Source organism: Bos mutus, chromosome 19 (assembly GCF_027580195.1).
Source record: "Bos mutus isolate GX-2022 chromosome 19, NWIPB_WYAK_1.1, whole genome shotgun sequence".
Classification (NCBI taxonomy): domain Eukaryota; kingdom Metazoa; phylum Chordata; class Mammalia; order Artiodactyla; family Bovidae; genus Bos; species Bos mutus.
This window is the reverse complement of record NC_091635.1, coordinates 53,468,942-53,481,012: the sequence shown is the minus strand read 5'-3', so window position 1 is coordinate 53,481,012 and position 12,071 is coordinate 53,468,942. Positions and strand designations below refer to the sequence as shown.

The 12,071-nt window shown below is 47.2% G+C and overlaps 1 protein-coding gene across 3 annotated transcripts; it reads right to left on the bottom strand.

The window, feature by feature from the left end:
• Positions 1-4,096: 4,096 nt before the first annotated feature.
• On the bottom strand, positions 4,097-9,192 carry MRPS23 (mitochondrial ribosomal protein S23). 3 transcript variants are annotated; one of them, XM_005911404.3, is made up of 5 exons: positions 9,017-9,192; positions 8,024-8,194; positions 5,165-5,242; positions 4,838-4,964; positions 4,097-4,486 (listed from the first exon to the last, which is right to left on the bottom strand). In XM_005911404.3, exons 1-5 carry the CDS (start codon positions 9,058-9,060, stop codon positions 4,334-4,336), a joined length of 573 nt encoding a protein of 190 aa, XP_005911466.1. In that variant the 5' UTR covers positions 9,061-9,192; the 3' UTR covers positions 4,097-4,333. The 3 variants fall into 3 exon arrangements, with proteins under 3 accessions (XP_005911466.1, XP_070213365.1, XP_070213364.1); XM_070357264.1 differs by lacking the exon at positions 9,017-9,192 and adding an exon at positions 8,329-8,959 and having other exon boundaries at positions 4,097-4,480; XM_070357263.1 differs by lacking the exon at positions 9,017-9,192 and adding an exon at positions 8,329-8,942.
• Between the last annotated feature and the right edge of the window lie 2,879 nt (positions 9,193-12,071).

Below are 12,071 nucleotides of genomic sequence, written 5' to 3'. Positions count from 1 at the left end.
GGTTTGCTTACAATTTTTTAACTTTACAATGGTGTGAAAAATCTGCATGCCATGGAAACTGTACTTTGATTTTGGAATCTTGATCTTCTCCTAACCTAGCGACAGGTACATGATACAGTCTCGTGATGCTGTCAGCCGTGCCAGCACAAGAGCAAACAACCGATACTCTGACAACCATCCTCTTTTTCACTTTCAGTACAGTATTCAACAAATTGCATGAGATATTCAACACTTTATTATAAAATAAGCTTTGTCTTAGAGGATTTTGCCCAACTGTAGGATAATGGAAGTGTCCTGAGCGTGTTTAAGGTAGGCTGGCCTAAATTCTGATGTAGAGGGGTGGTAAGTGTATTAAATGCATTGTAAACTTATGATATTTTCGACTTACGATGTGTTTGTGGGGACTTAACCCCATCATAAGTCAAGGAAGACTACACAAAATTACAAAAAGAGTTGTGCTTGCCTTTTAAGGATACACAGTCAAGGATCAGTTCTACCCATAGGACTTCTCTCGTGGTCCAGTTGTTAAGACTTTCCTTCCAATGCAGGGGGTGTGGGTTTAATCCCTGGTCAGGGAGCTAAGACACAAAGATCCCACATGCCTCAAAAATAAATAAATAAATAAAATAAAAGCAATATTGTAACAAGTTCAATAAAGGCTTTAAAAATGTTCCACATTAAAAAAAAAATCTTTAAAAGTATCAGGTCTACCCAACAAAAGCAAATGAAGAACTGTATAAAACCTGGTGAATGCAGGACCACTGCAACAAGCCTCACTATTTAGACACAGGAATATACTGAACCTGTTTCCTTTGCTAACATTCTTACTCTCCAGTCCTAAGCACTCACCTGGTTCAGCTCCCACATCCTGCATCTCCTTCCTCTTCCCTTGAGAGCTCATTCGTTCTCCTGGCTCCAGCCCTTCCCTGTGCTAAGGTTTCCTCCCCATCTCCCAGACCTCCAACCCATATCTCTGCCTGCCACTTGAATGCTGTCCTCTAACTCAGTATGTTGAGAAATGCAGCTCTCTTCCCCACCTTGACCTCTGTTAGTGACGTCACTGTTCTTCTGGTACTCAGGTTGGCAAGCTTAGAGTCTCTGCCTCCAAGTGGGATGACTGCAGAGACGGAAGTCTTTCTGACATGTCTCTTCCTCCCTCCCTCACTGCCCACCCCCCATCCCATTCTGTATGTCACGTCTGGCCGAATCTTCCTTTGACCTGACGCTGTCTTCACTATGTTACTTCTCTGCTCCAACCTTCTTACACCCACTCAACTCCTCTGTGTAGTTAAGGAGGCCACCGTGATCCAATCCCATCCTATCTGTTCAAACCTGTTTTCCACTGCTCCTCAAGAGCGTAATAAAGGTACCCATCACACATATTATAAGTGAGTTTTGTGTTCATTGTCTCAAGTAATTCTCATAGTATTAACACTAACTGGAAGCCAAAGAGGCAAATACCATCCCTATTTCGTAGTCAGAGAGACCACGATGGGCACAAGGTCACACCAGTAAAAACTGAACAACCGGAATAGAACCCAGACCTACAGACTCATCTTGAGCAGATTTCACTGTAACCTGGACATACGCCTTCCTTGGCTTCAGCTCAGCAAACCCCCATGGAGGGCCCACTCCTGATTTAATACTTCAGTGCATACACATAAGGATTTCTGCCCTTGTTCCCGCTCTGAATGGGAAGAGGAGAGCTACCCTGGCATGGAAGACCGGGGTCAACCAAACAGTGGACCTGGGACTGCAGCGAGCACAGCCTGGAAGGGGCTCAACGGGGACTTGAGAACTGACGTGAGTTTTAGTAAAGCTTTCGAGCACAGATACCATGTGAAAAGGCCAATAATGGCTTTTAAAGACCATGGTGGCAGGCAGGTGGTTCCTGGCAGAAAAAGCAGCAGGCACACTTTCACATCCCTCCCACCCCCCTTCAAGGGTCTCCAGGCAGTGGTCCTAGACTAGTCCAGGGCTGACCCTCTTCCTGTCTCTCTACACTTCACTAATTTAAAAGGATTCCTGTTCATCTTGCTTTGAAAGTCACCTTATCTTCCCAACAACGATAAGTTTAAGTTAAGAAAGAGGTCATAGGCCTTCCCTCCTAGGCCACTGGTTGAGAATCCACCTTGCAATGCAGGGGACATGGTCAGGGAACTAAGATATCACATGCTGCGGACCAAATAAGCCTGCAGGCTGCAGCTAGGGTCAGGGCACCGCAATGAAAGATGCTGCTTGACGCAACAAAGATTCCCCCCACCCCCACCCCCAGCCACGACTTAGACCTGACGCAGCCAAATAAATGCGTCAATTTTTAAAAAGAATGAGATCACACTTCCACTGTCCAACACTATAGGGACCTGGTGATGGCTTTTGTTCACAATGACCATGGGAAGAGTTTTGAATGCCCCAAGGAAGCCTCACACCTTTGACCTTGTTTTTTTCATTTACTGGCATGCCATGTGGCTTGTGGGATTCCCCAACCAGAGATTGAATCCAGGCCCTTGGCAGTGACAGCCAAGTCCTAATCACTGAATCACCAGGGAATTTTCTTGCTTTTTCTTTTTAAAGATTTTCCACCCTGGCTTCCTCAGACGCCTAAATTTTGGTCACCCACCCCCTCATCCAGGGACTGCCAGTGGGAAGGGAGCAGATGTTCAAGGATCCTTTTGGGGGGTTCCGTTCAGGGCAGTGGAACTCCTAGGTTCTTTCTCCAGCTCCAGGTGGGTGGGTGGGGGTGCTGAGCACACTTCCAACTTAGCCCAGCAGCTCACAGACCTCCCCTCAAATCGTGGGACCCAACCTGGCTCTGCGTGAACTGGTGCTTGGCACCACCACCCAGCTGCTCACAATGGCATCCCCTTTGACGATCTTGATCACTGAGATCCAACCTAAAGGCTTGCTATGCATCCAAAGGATCTGAGACTTTAGTGGAAAACAAGGTACAGAACACTATGCAGAATGTCCCCTTGTACACCTTCACAATTATTTCTGGAAACAGGTGATGGTGGTGGCCTTACGGAAGGAAAAAGGGGAGGGCCGGGGGATACACTGGGGAGGATACTGGCTTTTCACCACGGGCATTTTGGACCAGGGGCATAGTTTTTAACTATGCAACCAATAAATTTTTAAAACATTTTCACCATTAGGACAAAGAAACTGCCTTTTAAATCCTAGAAAGGTTTAGAAAGGTAACAAGTCAGCCCCGATCATTCCTCTGAGAACACAACAGTCTCTTCCCCCTGTTGAAATCCTTCTCCCAAGGCCTCGTACTTGGCACTCAGTGTTGAATGGCCATAATTTACTTCCCCAGCTAAATGCAAAGCATTCCCTAAACAAGAGGAATTGTAGAACGAAGACAAAGGTGGGGGGTAGGGAAGTAATATGGCTGAGAGTGGCTCTTGCCTCGTATATGCCTTGACCTTCCATGACCTGAGTACCGCGCGCGAGGCGTCCGGGTGGTGGGATGTGGGCCCTGCCCCTAACCTACCAGGAGACAGAAGACACTGCACAAAGAACGGGGGGAAAAGCTACATGGGTTTGAAAGGAAGAAGTTTCTGAAGAAGCTCATTAATAATAGCTGAGGAGTATTTATTCAGTAAAAGATAAGAAAATGAATAAAGCAGGACAGCTGGCAAAAACTCGTAAGCACAGCTTGACACCAGGGAGGCAAGTGGATGGGGGTGGGGGGTGTCATCCCTCTTGGCAGCTCAGTTACCTACAGAGACATCGTCTGAATTCATTTTTCAGCTACATGTGATCAGTCATTCATTCAGGAAATCTTCCTGAGCAGCCTACTATGTGCAGGTCTATGCTGTCTCCAGCACTCAATTCATGAGATTGCAGTTTTGACCTTACTTCATCATCAGTGACAGGTCCTTGCTCTTACTGCAAAGCACATGTCAGCCTGGCCTCTCAAGCAAAAAGTAAAGATTATTCACAGACAAAACAGCTGGCCAGGGAACCACATGTGATATGCAAGTCAGAGTTGGATGGATCCGAGACAAGAGTCTAAGCAAACCAACTCAGAGTGAATCCCATTCAAACAGTACTTATAAAGGTTTTCTCACGCTATTTACAATTTTAAAGTAAATTTACTTTAGAAGCACCGAGGAACTCTTTATTTAATACCACCATAACATAAAAGTTCACACAACTGCTTCTTCAAACCATAATACAGAGCTTTATGACAACCTACAAGTGGGAACCCAAAGAAGGCAAACACCATGCCTCAGAGATCAGGAAACATTTACAAAGTTCAACTGTTAAAACAGTTCAACATTCCAGTAGTGAATCCAGCTTGGATGGCAGTATACACAGATTACATTCTTCAGGGAGGTGAGAGGCCTTTGGACTCTTCCCCAGGTGACTCCAGATGCTGGGCCTGCGGAACTTCTTTCAGAGGCGGGTTCTCCTCCAATGCAGTTTGGGATTCGACACCCATGGATTCAGATTTCCGGGACACTTGACTACCTTCCTGTTGCTTAAAACACCAGATATAAGTACATCACTCAAACGTTATCACTTTCATTCAACTGGCTGAAAGTATTAATATATGACGAGGCACATTCTATCACTGAGTCAAAAATTTAGCATTACTATCTCAGGTCAAATTCAATTATACACAATAAACACGAAAACTCTCTACAGAACCACAATTTTAAAAGCCCTCATGACAATTCACTTGTTCCATGCAGCAATCCTTACCACAAAATTCTAGTTTACTCAGTCTACCAGGATTTGATCTGGAACCACGGGTGGAGAAAGAAAACCAAGCCTTCTTTTAACCTCCGACAATCAATCCTAGTAAGAGCTGTGATAATAAAATACTCACAGTCCTTGCTTTTTCTACTCGTCTTAAAATGACACCTTCCGCCAACAAAGCCTTCCCTGCTTCCACAAATAACTTCTCTTCATCTGTTTCTCCAAGTTTCTGTAGCTCAATGTACTTCTCCACGAACCTAAAATTCCAAGCAGTCACATCTTTGCTCTGTATACTGAGAGTTGTCAAATCCTGCTGTTACACATTACCAAGTATTCCCTTAAGAGATCTTCCCATAGGAACATCTTTTTCCTCAAGTGGAATTCAACAAGACTCCTCAACCTGACAACTAAGCTCTAAAACAAGGAAAGGTAACCCAAGACTTGTGGACTGACTTACCGTTGACAGGTAGACTTGAAGTTTGGGTTGAACAGATCAAAAGCTTTTGGACCAGATCCATAGGCTGCATAAAATTTCCTTGAAAATACAAAACAATACAACATAAATCTCCAGTTACAGATCATGGCCAAGAATGGAGTAAAGAATAATTGCTAGACCCTGAGAAATTGAGTATAACATGACTTACAGACCCTGAGCCAAACAGCTTTTGTCTTCAATAAGCCATGTGTGCACATGGTAAATACATGAAATGTTACAGAAAGGCATCCAGGGCAAAGTAGCACCCCCCCTCAGCCCTGTACCCCATCTCCCAGTTCCCCTCCATGTAAGCAACACTAACCAGTTCCCTGTGTACCCACCCAGGAATGTTCTATCCATATGAGTATACATGTATCTATCATTCCCTGTGCTCAGCCACATTGTGTAACCCCCAGGACAGTAAACACATCTTGCCTTTTTACTTAATATTTCTCAGAGATCATTTCAATTCACTGCATGTAGATTGCTTTTAGTCCTTTGCTATTTTACTGTTGCAATGATTACCTTTATCCACATTTCTTGGTGTACTATGGAATAATTTCATAAAAATGGATTATTGAGGCTTTCCTGGTGGCTCAGTGGTGAAGAACCCACCTGCCAATGCAAGAGACACGGCTTTGGTCCCCGGTCAGGGAAAATCCCACATGCCATGGAGCAACTAAGTCCGTGCACAACTACTGAGCCTGTGCTCTAGAACTTAGGAGCCGCAACTACTGAGCCCATTTGCCACATCTACTGAAGCCCGCACATTTTAGAGCCCATGCTTCCTAACAAGAGAAGCCACTGCATTGAGAAGCCCGTGCACCACAGAGTGTAGCCCCCATTCTCCGCAACCAGAGAAAAGCCTTTGGAGCAATGAAGACCCAGCACAGCCAAAAATAAATAAATTAAAAAACTATTTTTTAAAAATAGTACTGTTGGGTCAAGATACCTTAATTTGTAATCTGACCTTCCAAACTGCCAAAATGCTTTCCAGAGGGAGGGGCTGTATCCATTTATACCCAGACAAGGGTATCAATAGGCAGATAGGAGACTGCCTATTCCCCAAACCCTGACCATATTATATTTCCCAACTTTTTGACCTTTATCAGTCTGACAGGTCACCTGTTGTACTTCACTGTAGTTTTGCTTTTCTTATTAAACAGACTCAGTATCTTTTCATGTTTAAAAGCAAAGGAATTCCCTTTTCTGTGACCTATCCATGTTCTTTGCCCATTTTTTCCTTTTAGTCGTTTTACAGCAACGTAAACAGGAAACTAGCCCTTCGTCATACACGTCGCCAAAGTTCTTCCCAGTACGTCAGCTGATTTTTTATTTTGCTTATGGTAGTTTTTATGTGCAGAAAACTTTAATGCTTTCATTTATGGCTTCTAGATTTGGTGTGTTTTTTTTCAACTTAAATAAGTTTATTTAAATATTTACTTATTTGGCTATGCCAGCAATCAGTTATGGCACACGGGATCTTTATTTACAGCATGTGAACTCTCAGTTGCGACATGTCCCCTGCATCGAGAGCAAGGAGTCTTAGCCACTGGACCATCAGGAAAGCCCTGGCTTCTGGGTTTTTATGTCACGCTTAGGTAGGCTTTTATTAATATCATTGAGATTATTTTTCAATTATCCCATGTTTTCTTCTATTACTTTCATGATTTTGCTTTTTCCATTAAGATTTTGGCTTCCTAGATGTCTTAGTGGTAAAGAATCCACGTCCCAATGCAGGAGACACAGGAGACTCAGGTTCTATCCCTGGGTCAGGAAAATCCCCTGGAGGAAGACATGGCAACCCACTTCAGTATTCCTGCCTGGAGAATCCCATGGACAGAGGAGCCTGGTGGGCTGACTGTCCATGAGGTCACAAAGAGTTAGACGCAACTGAGCAAGCACACATTCAGTAAACTTATTTTGTTGTTATAAGTCCTTAAAATATCAAAAACATCAAAACAAACAAAAAAGCCAAAGAAAAGATAAAGGTTCAAAAAACTATTTAAGTTCACAGTGTTATAATTTGGGCATTACAAGTAACAGGAGGATGCAGTAAAATATTCCATTCTCCAATGACCACCACCCAGTTCCGCTGCTGTGTACACAGAAGCACAAATGATTTTAACATATAAACAACCCTGAAAGCATCCCGACCAAGTGAATGGAATGGACCTGAGCAGAAAGGTACTGGAAGAATATTTAATGCCCTAAAGACCTCTGAAAATTTCCAAATACAACCAGAACATACTTGTTCTCCTACCTCAAAGGTGTGTTGGGCAAGGGGGGCAGCGTGGTTTTCAAGTGAAAGGTGGGCGCCTGGACCTCAATAAACAATATGATGACTTTCTAAGTTTTTTGTCTTATTCAGGAATAGGGGCAAGAATAAGGGATATGTATTCATTTCAATTAGACACAGTCTCTGATCCTAACATTCCAGATGTTAAAAACTGACATCAGTATTTAAGGGAAGGAGATTTATCCTGTGAATTCCCGGTCAAGTCGACCTCCTTGAGCCTCACAGTTCTCATGACTAAAACGGAGACGAGGATACCTATCTTGCAGGATTAGAGTAAAACCTAAATGAAGTAACGTTTGTTAGGGGCTTAACACAGTGCCAGACACCAAACAGATGCCCAGAAACAGGTAGCTATAACTGCAATGGCTGGTCAGCTGCTGGGCACCAGGTTCTAATTCGAACTTCTGCTTCTCTGTCCTGGGGAGGGGCACTGATTACCTAGTCTGGCGAGATAATTCCTATGTAAGTGGCCAGACTGCTGGCTAAACCTTTCCTTCTGAAGTTGCGCTGCCTCTGGTCCACTGTATGGGCGCCACACTCACGCTCTAATCTGATCCTCGTGGTAAAAGATGTCCTGGGTGGGAGATTTAGCTTTGCCATATCGCAAGCGAGGCCTTCGGAAGACCGGCTCCCGCAGCGGAGGGAAGGCGTTATATATGTCAAACCAAAGGGGTTTCTCCTTCAACACCCCAGCCCGAATCAGGTCTCGCGTCCTGAAGGAAGAGTAAAGAACAAACGTCAGTAAGTGACAACAGCCTGTCTGAGCCCCTGATGCAGTCTGAGACACTGGCAGGGTCGCGGAGTCCAGAAGACAACCGGAAGGAGGGCAGAGCAGGGGGTCCCCTACCTGCTAGATGGTAAAATGTTTCCAAACTCCAAACCAACCAAACAGTGCTCAGGGTTAATCCACCTTCTCATGTGCGTTCCACTCCCCTCGCCTCATCCACGTCCAATCAAGGAAAATGCAAAGACTGTTCTGACCAGGCCCAACGGCCCCATCCTCCCTTATTTTTCCCAGAGACCTCCACTTGGAGCCCGGCTGGTAAAGAATCCGCCTGCAATGCAGGAGACCCCGGTTCGATTCCTGGGTCGGGAACATCCCCTGCAGAAGGGACAGGCTACTCATTCCAGCATTCTTGGGCTTCCCTGGTGGTTCCGATGGTAAAGAATCCGCCTGCAATGCGGGAGACCCAGGTTTGATACCTGGGTTGGGAAGATTCCCTGCAGAAGGGGAAAAGGCTACGCAACACACTCCAGTATTCTGGCCTGGAGAATTCCATGGACTGTGTAGTCCAAGGGGTCGCAGAGTCGGACACGACTGAGACTTTCACTTCACTTTCCACTTGGAGAGCGGAAAGGTGCGATCTTGAACGTGCGAACTAAGAAATTCAAGCGGTGACGCAGCCAAGCACAATTTTTCAGAAGCAGGACAAAGCACGAGAAAGGCCTGGCCAGGATCAGACCCACCCAAGAAAGGGCGTAAAAGGGGGAGACGCGCTCGCGCCCTCGGCACACCCCCGGCTCCGAGCACGCACCGCGTGAAAATGCTCCCCACGGTTTCCAGCCGGCTCCCCGCCATGCCTGGGGCCTTAGATCCCGCGCTGTGCCTGTACCGGAACCGGAAGCGCCCGCGGCAGGCAAAGTGGGCGAAAGTCGCGGGTCGAGCCACCGATCGCAGTGCCCGGGTTGCGGCTCGAACGGGAGGGCGGGGCCAGACGGAAGCAAAGGATGGCCGAATCGCCGCACTCTCGGCTACTCGCCAGGCTCAGACAGGAGCACTCGATAGCCGAGCCACCAGGGCGGGAGAGAGCCAAAGCCGGGCAAAAGCAATACATGACCGATCCAGGAGAGGGCTTATTTGTCGCTTTACCCTTTCTGGCCACCTCTGCTCTTGAAGGAGCCAGGGAAGATGATGGGGAGGGAGTAGGGAAACGCAGCCTAGGTCCTGGGGGAGCCAACAAGGCCAGGAATTCATGAGGCGGAGATCAGAGATCACCAGCTCTAGGCTCAGTCTGCGTCTCATTTTGGTTGGAGTCACATGTGGTGACTCAAGGACGGAAGAGCAGATAACTAAGGAGGGTCTTGGAACGCAGGAACGGAAAAACCAGACCCTAATCGTCCTTCGCTCCCCCATGGTGTAACTATTAATGGAACAGTATAACCTGTCTCTCCTCCTACCCCGTAGGGAGGAGGCATTTGCCCTACTCTTTCCCCCACGCAGTATAGGAGCCTCATCCAATCAGCAAATGGCCCGCAAGACCCCTAGCGCGCTCCTTGTACCCTGGCTATAAAAGTGGACTAAGGACCCCCCATTCAAGGTCGGTTCTCCCTTGAATTGGCCCGCTGTTCTAACAGCATCTCCCACTCTAATAAGCTTTATTCTTTTTTCATTCTGTCTCATGTCTGGAAATTCTTTTCCAACCCGCGCCGGGACCACGATATCCCAGTCTACGCAGAGGGAAACCGAGCCCCGAGGAGGGACGTCACCTGACCAGGGTCACTCTGGAGCCCAATCCTCCTTCCTGCGTCTCCTGCCCTTAAGCGCTCCCCACTAAACCCTTTGGCCCTGAAGCGCCACCTGCATCCGCTCGCTGCAGACAGCTGGTGTTTTCTCCCCGGGAGGCGTCGCTAGCTAGCTGCTCCTTGGAGCTTGAAAAGTGAAAGTGTCCGGAACAAACAAATTCCGAGTAGGAAGCTCAAAAATCTGGGGGAAATACACTCTCAGGATAACCTTTTAGCCCAATAATCATACTTTGCGTAAAGGATCCTGTAGAAATTAAAGCACAATTTCACAAGGATATTTGTGCAAGGACTGTCGCTGCAGCCGGAGAAGGCAATGGCACCCCACTCCAGTACTCTTGCCTGGAAAATCCCATGGACGGAGGAGCCTGGTAGGCTGCAGTCCATGGGGTCGCAAAGAGTCGGACATGACTGAGCGACTTCACTTTCAGTTTTCACTTCCATGCATTGGAGAAGGAAATGGCAACCCACTCCAGTGTTCTTGCTTGGAGAATCCCAGGGACGGAGGAGCCTGGTGGGCTGCCGTCTACAGGGTCGCACAGAGTCGGACACGACTGAAGCGACTTAGCAGCAGCAGTCGCTGCAGCATTGTTTGTAATGCACCCTCCCATCCATCGAATGGGAAATGGCTGGATAACTATGCTTCATGTAATCTATGGAGTCTTATGCAGCTATTAAAACCAACGAGCTAGATCCACATGTATTGCTGTAGATGATGCCCATGACCTACTGTAAAGTGAAAAGGAACTTGCAGAGAAGCGTCTTTAACCTGTTAAAAGGAGAATGTTTTCCAGTGTTTGTGTTTGTATGCAGATAGAAACTATGTGGAAAGGCACCCATGGGCTGTGAAAGTTGATCATCTCCAGTGAGATTGCAGGAGGGGAAGGGAGATTTTTTTTCTTTATGTGTCCTTCAGAGTTTGACCTGTGAAGAGTCTATATTCATGGGTGTTTTTTTTTTTTTTTAAGACAGAGGTCTTCTGGGGAGGTGGGGGGCGGCTGTGCTGGGTCTTCATTGGTGTGTGGGCTTTTCTCTGGTTGCAGCTGAGTAGGGGCTACTCAGTGGGCTTCTCATTCTGCGGCATCTCTTGCTGTGGAACACAGGCTCTAGGGCGTTCAGGCTTCAGTCGTTGGAGCTCCTGGGCTCCAGAGCACAGGCTCAGCAGTCGTGGCACAGGGGCTTAGTTGCTCCCACGCGTGTGGGATCTTCCCAGGCCAGGGATCAAACCCGTTTCCCCTGCATTGGCAGTGGATTCTTCACCACTGAGCCGCCAGCGAAGCCCCTGTATTCATTTCTGAACTTTTGAATCTAAGGGAAAATCTCTTGGAAGAGGGCAGCAGAGGATGAGATGGTTGGATAGCATCACCTATTCAGTAAGCATGAACTTGGGCAAACGCCGGGAGATAGTGAGGAACAGGGAGGACTGGCGCGCTGCAGTCCACGGGGTCGCAAAGAGTCAGACATGACTTAGTCAACTGAACAACGACAAATCCAAGGAAATGTTTTGAATCACGTACATACAAGCTATCTCTCAGGAGTCCATTATCTTTGTCAGCAAGAAAGAGTGTCAAGCTGTCCCAGAGTCCTCTTCTGGGAGGCTGGTGAGGTGGAGGAGGGGATTGTCTCATAAGCTGTTACTGTGTCTTTGTGTTATCTCACTGAATCCACACACCTATCCACAAGCGGCTGTTGTTACCCTCATTATAGATGAGAATGTGAGGCCACAGGGGGTTAAGTAACTTGTCTGATAAGTAACAGTCAGAGCTAGGCCTCCAGCCCCGCCTGGGCACTTTCTGGGACTCCACAGTGCCCCTTACTGGTGCCTCTGGCTGGAGACCGGTGGGCTGAGAAAGACAGGCAAAACAGGCCCCAGGGGCTGGGGACAGGCTGATCTGAGGCCAGGGGCTGACAGCGGGGGTTTCCCGGCTGCCTCGGGACCCTCTGGAACAGGGAAGAGAGAGCATAGGTCTGGCCGCTGGGTCGAGCGTGAAGTCCTAGGCAAGTCTGTAAGACCTTGCTCCAGGAAGCGCAAACACGCTCCCAGCTAAAAATAGTCTTTCTAGGCTTCAA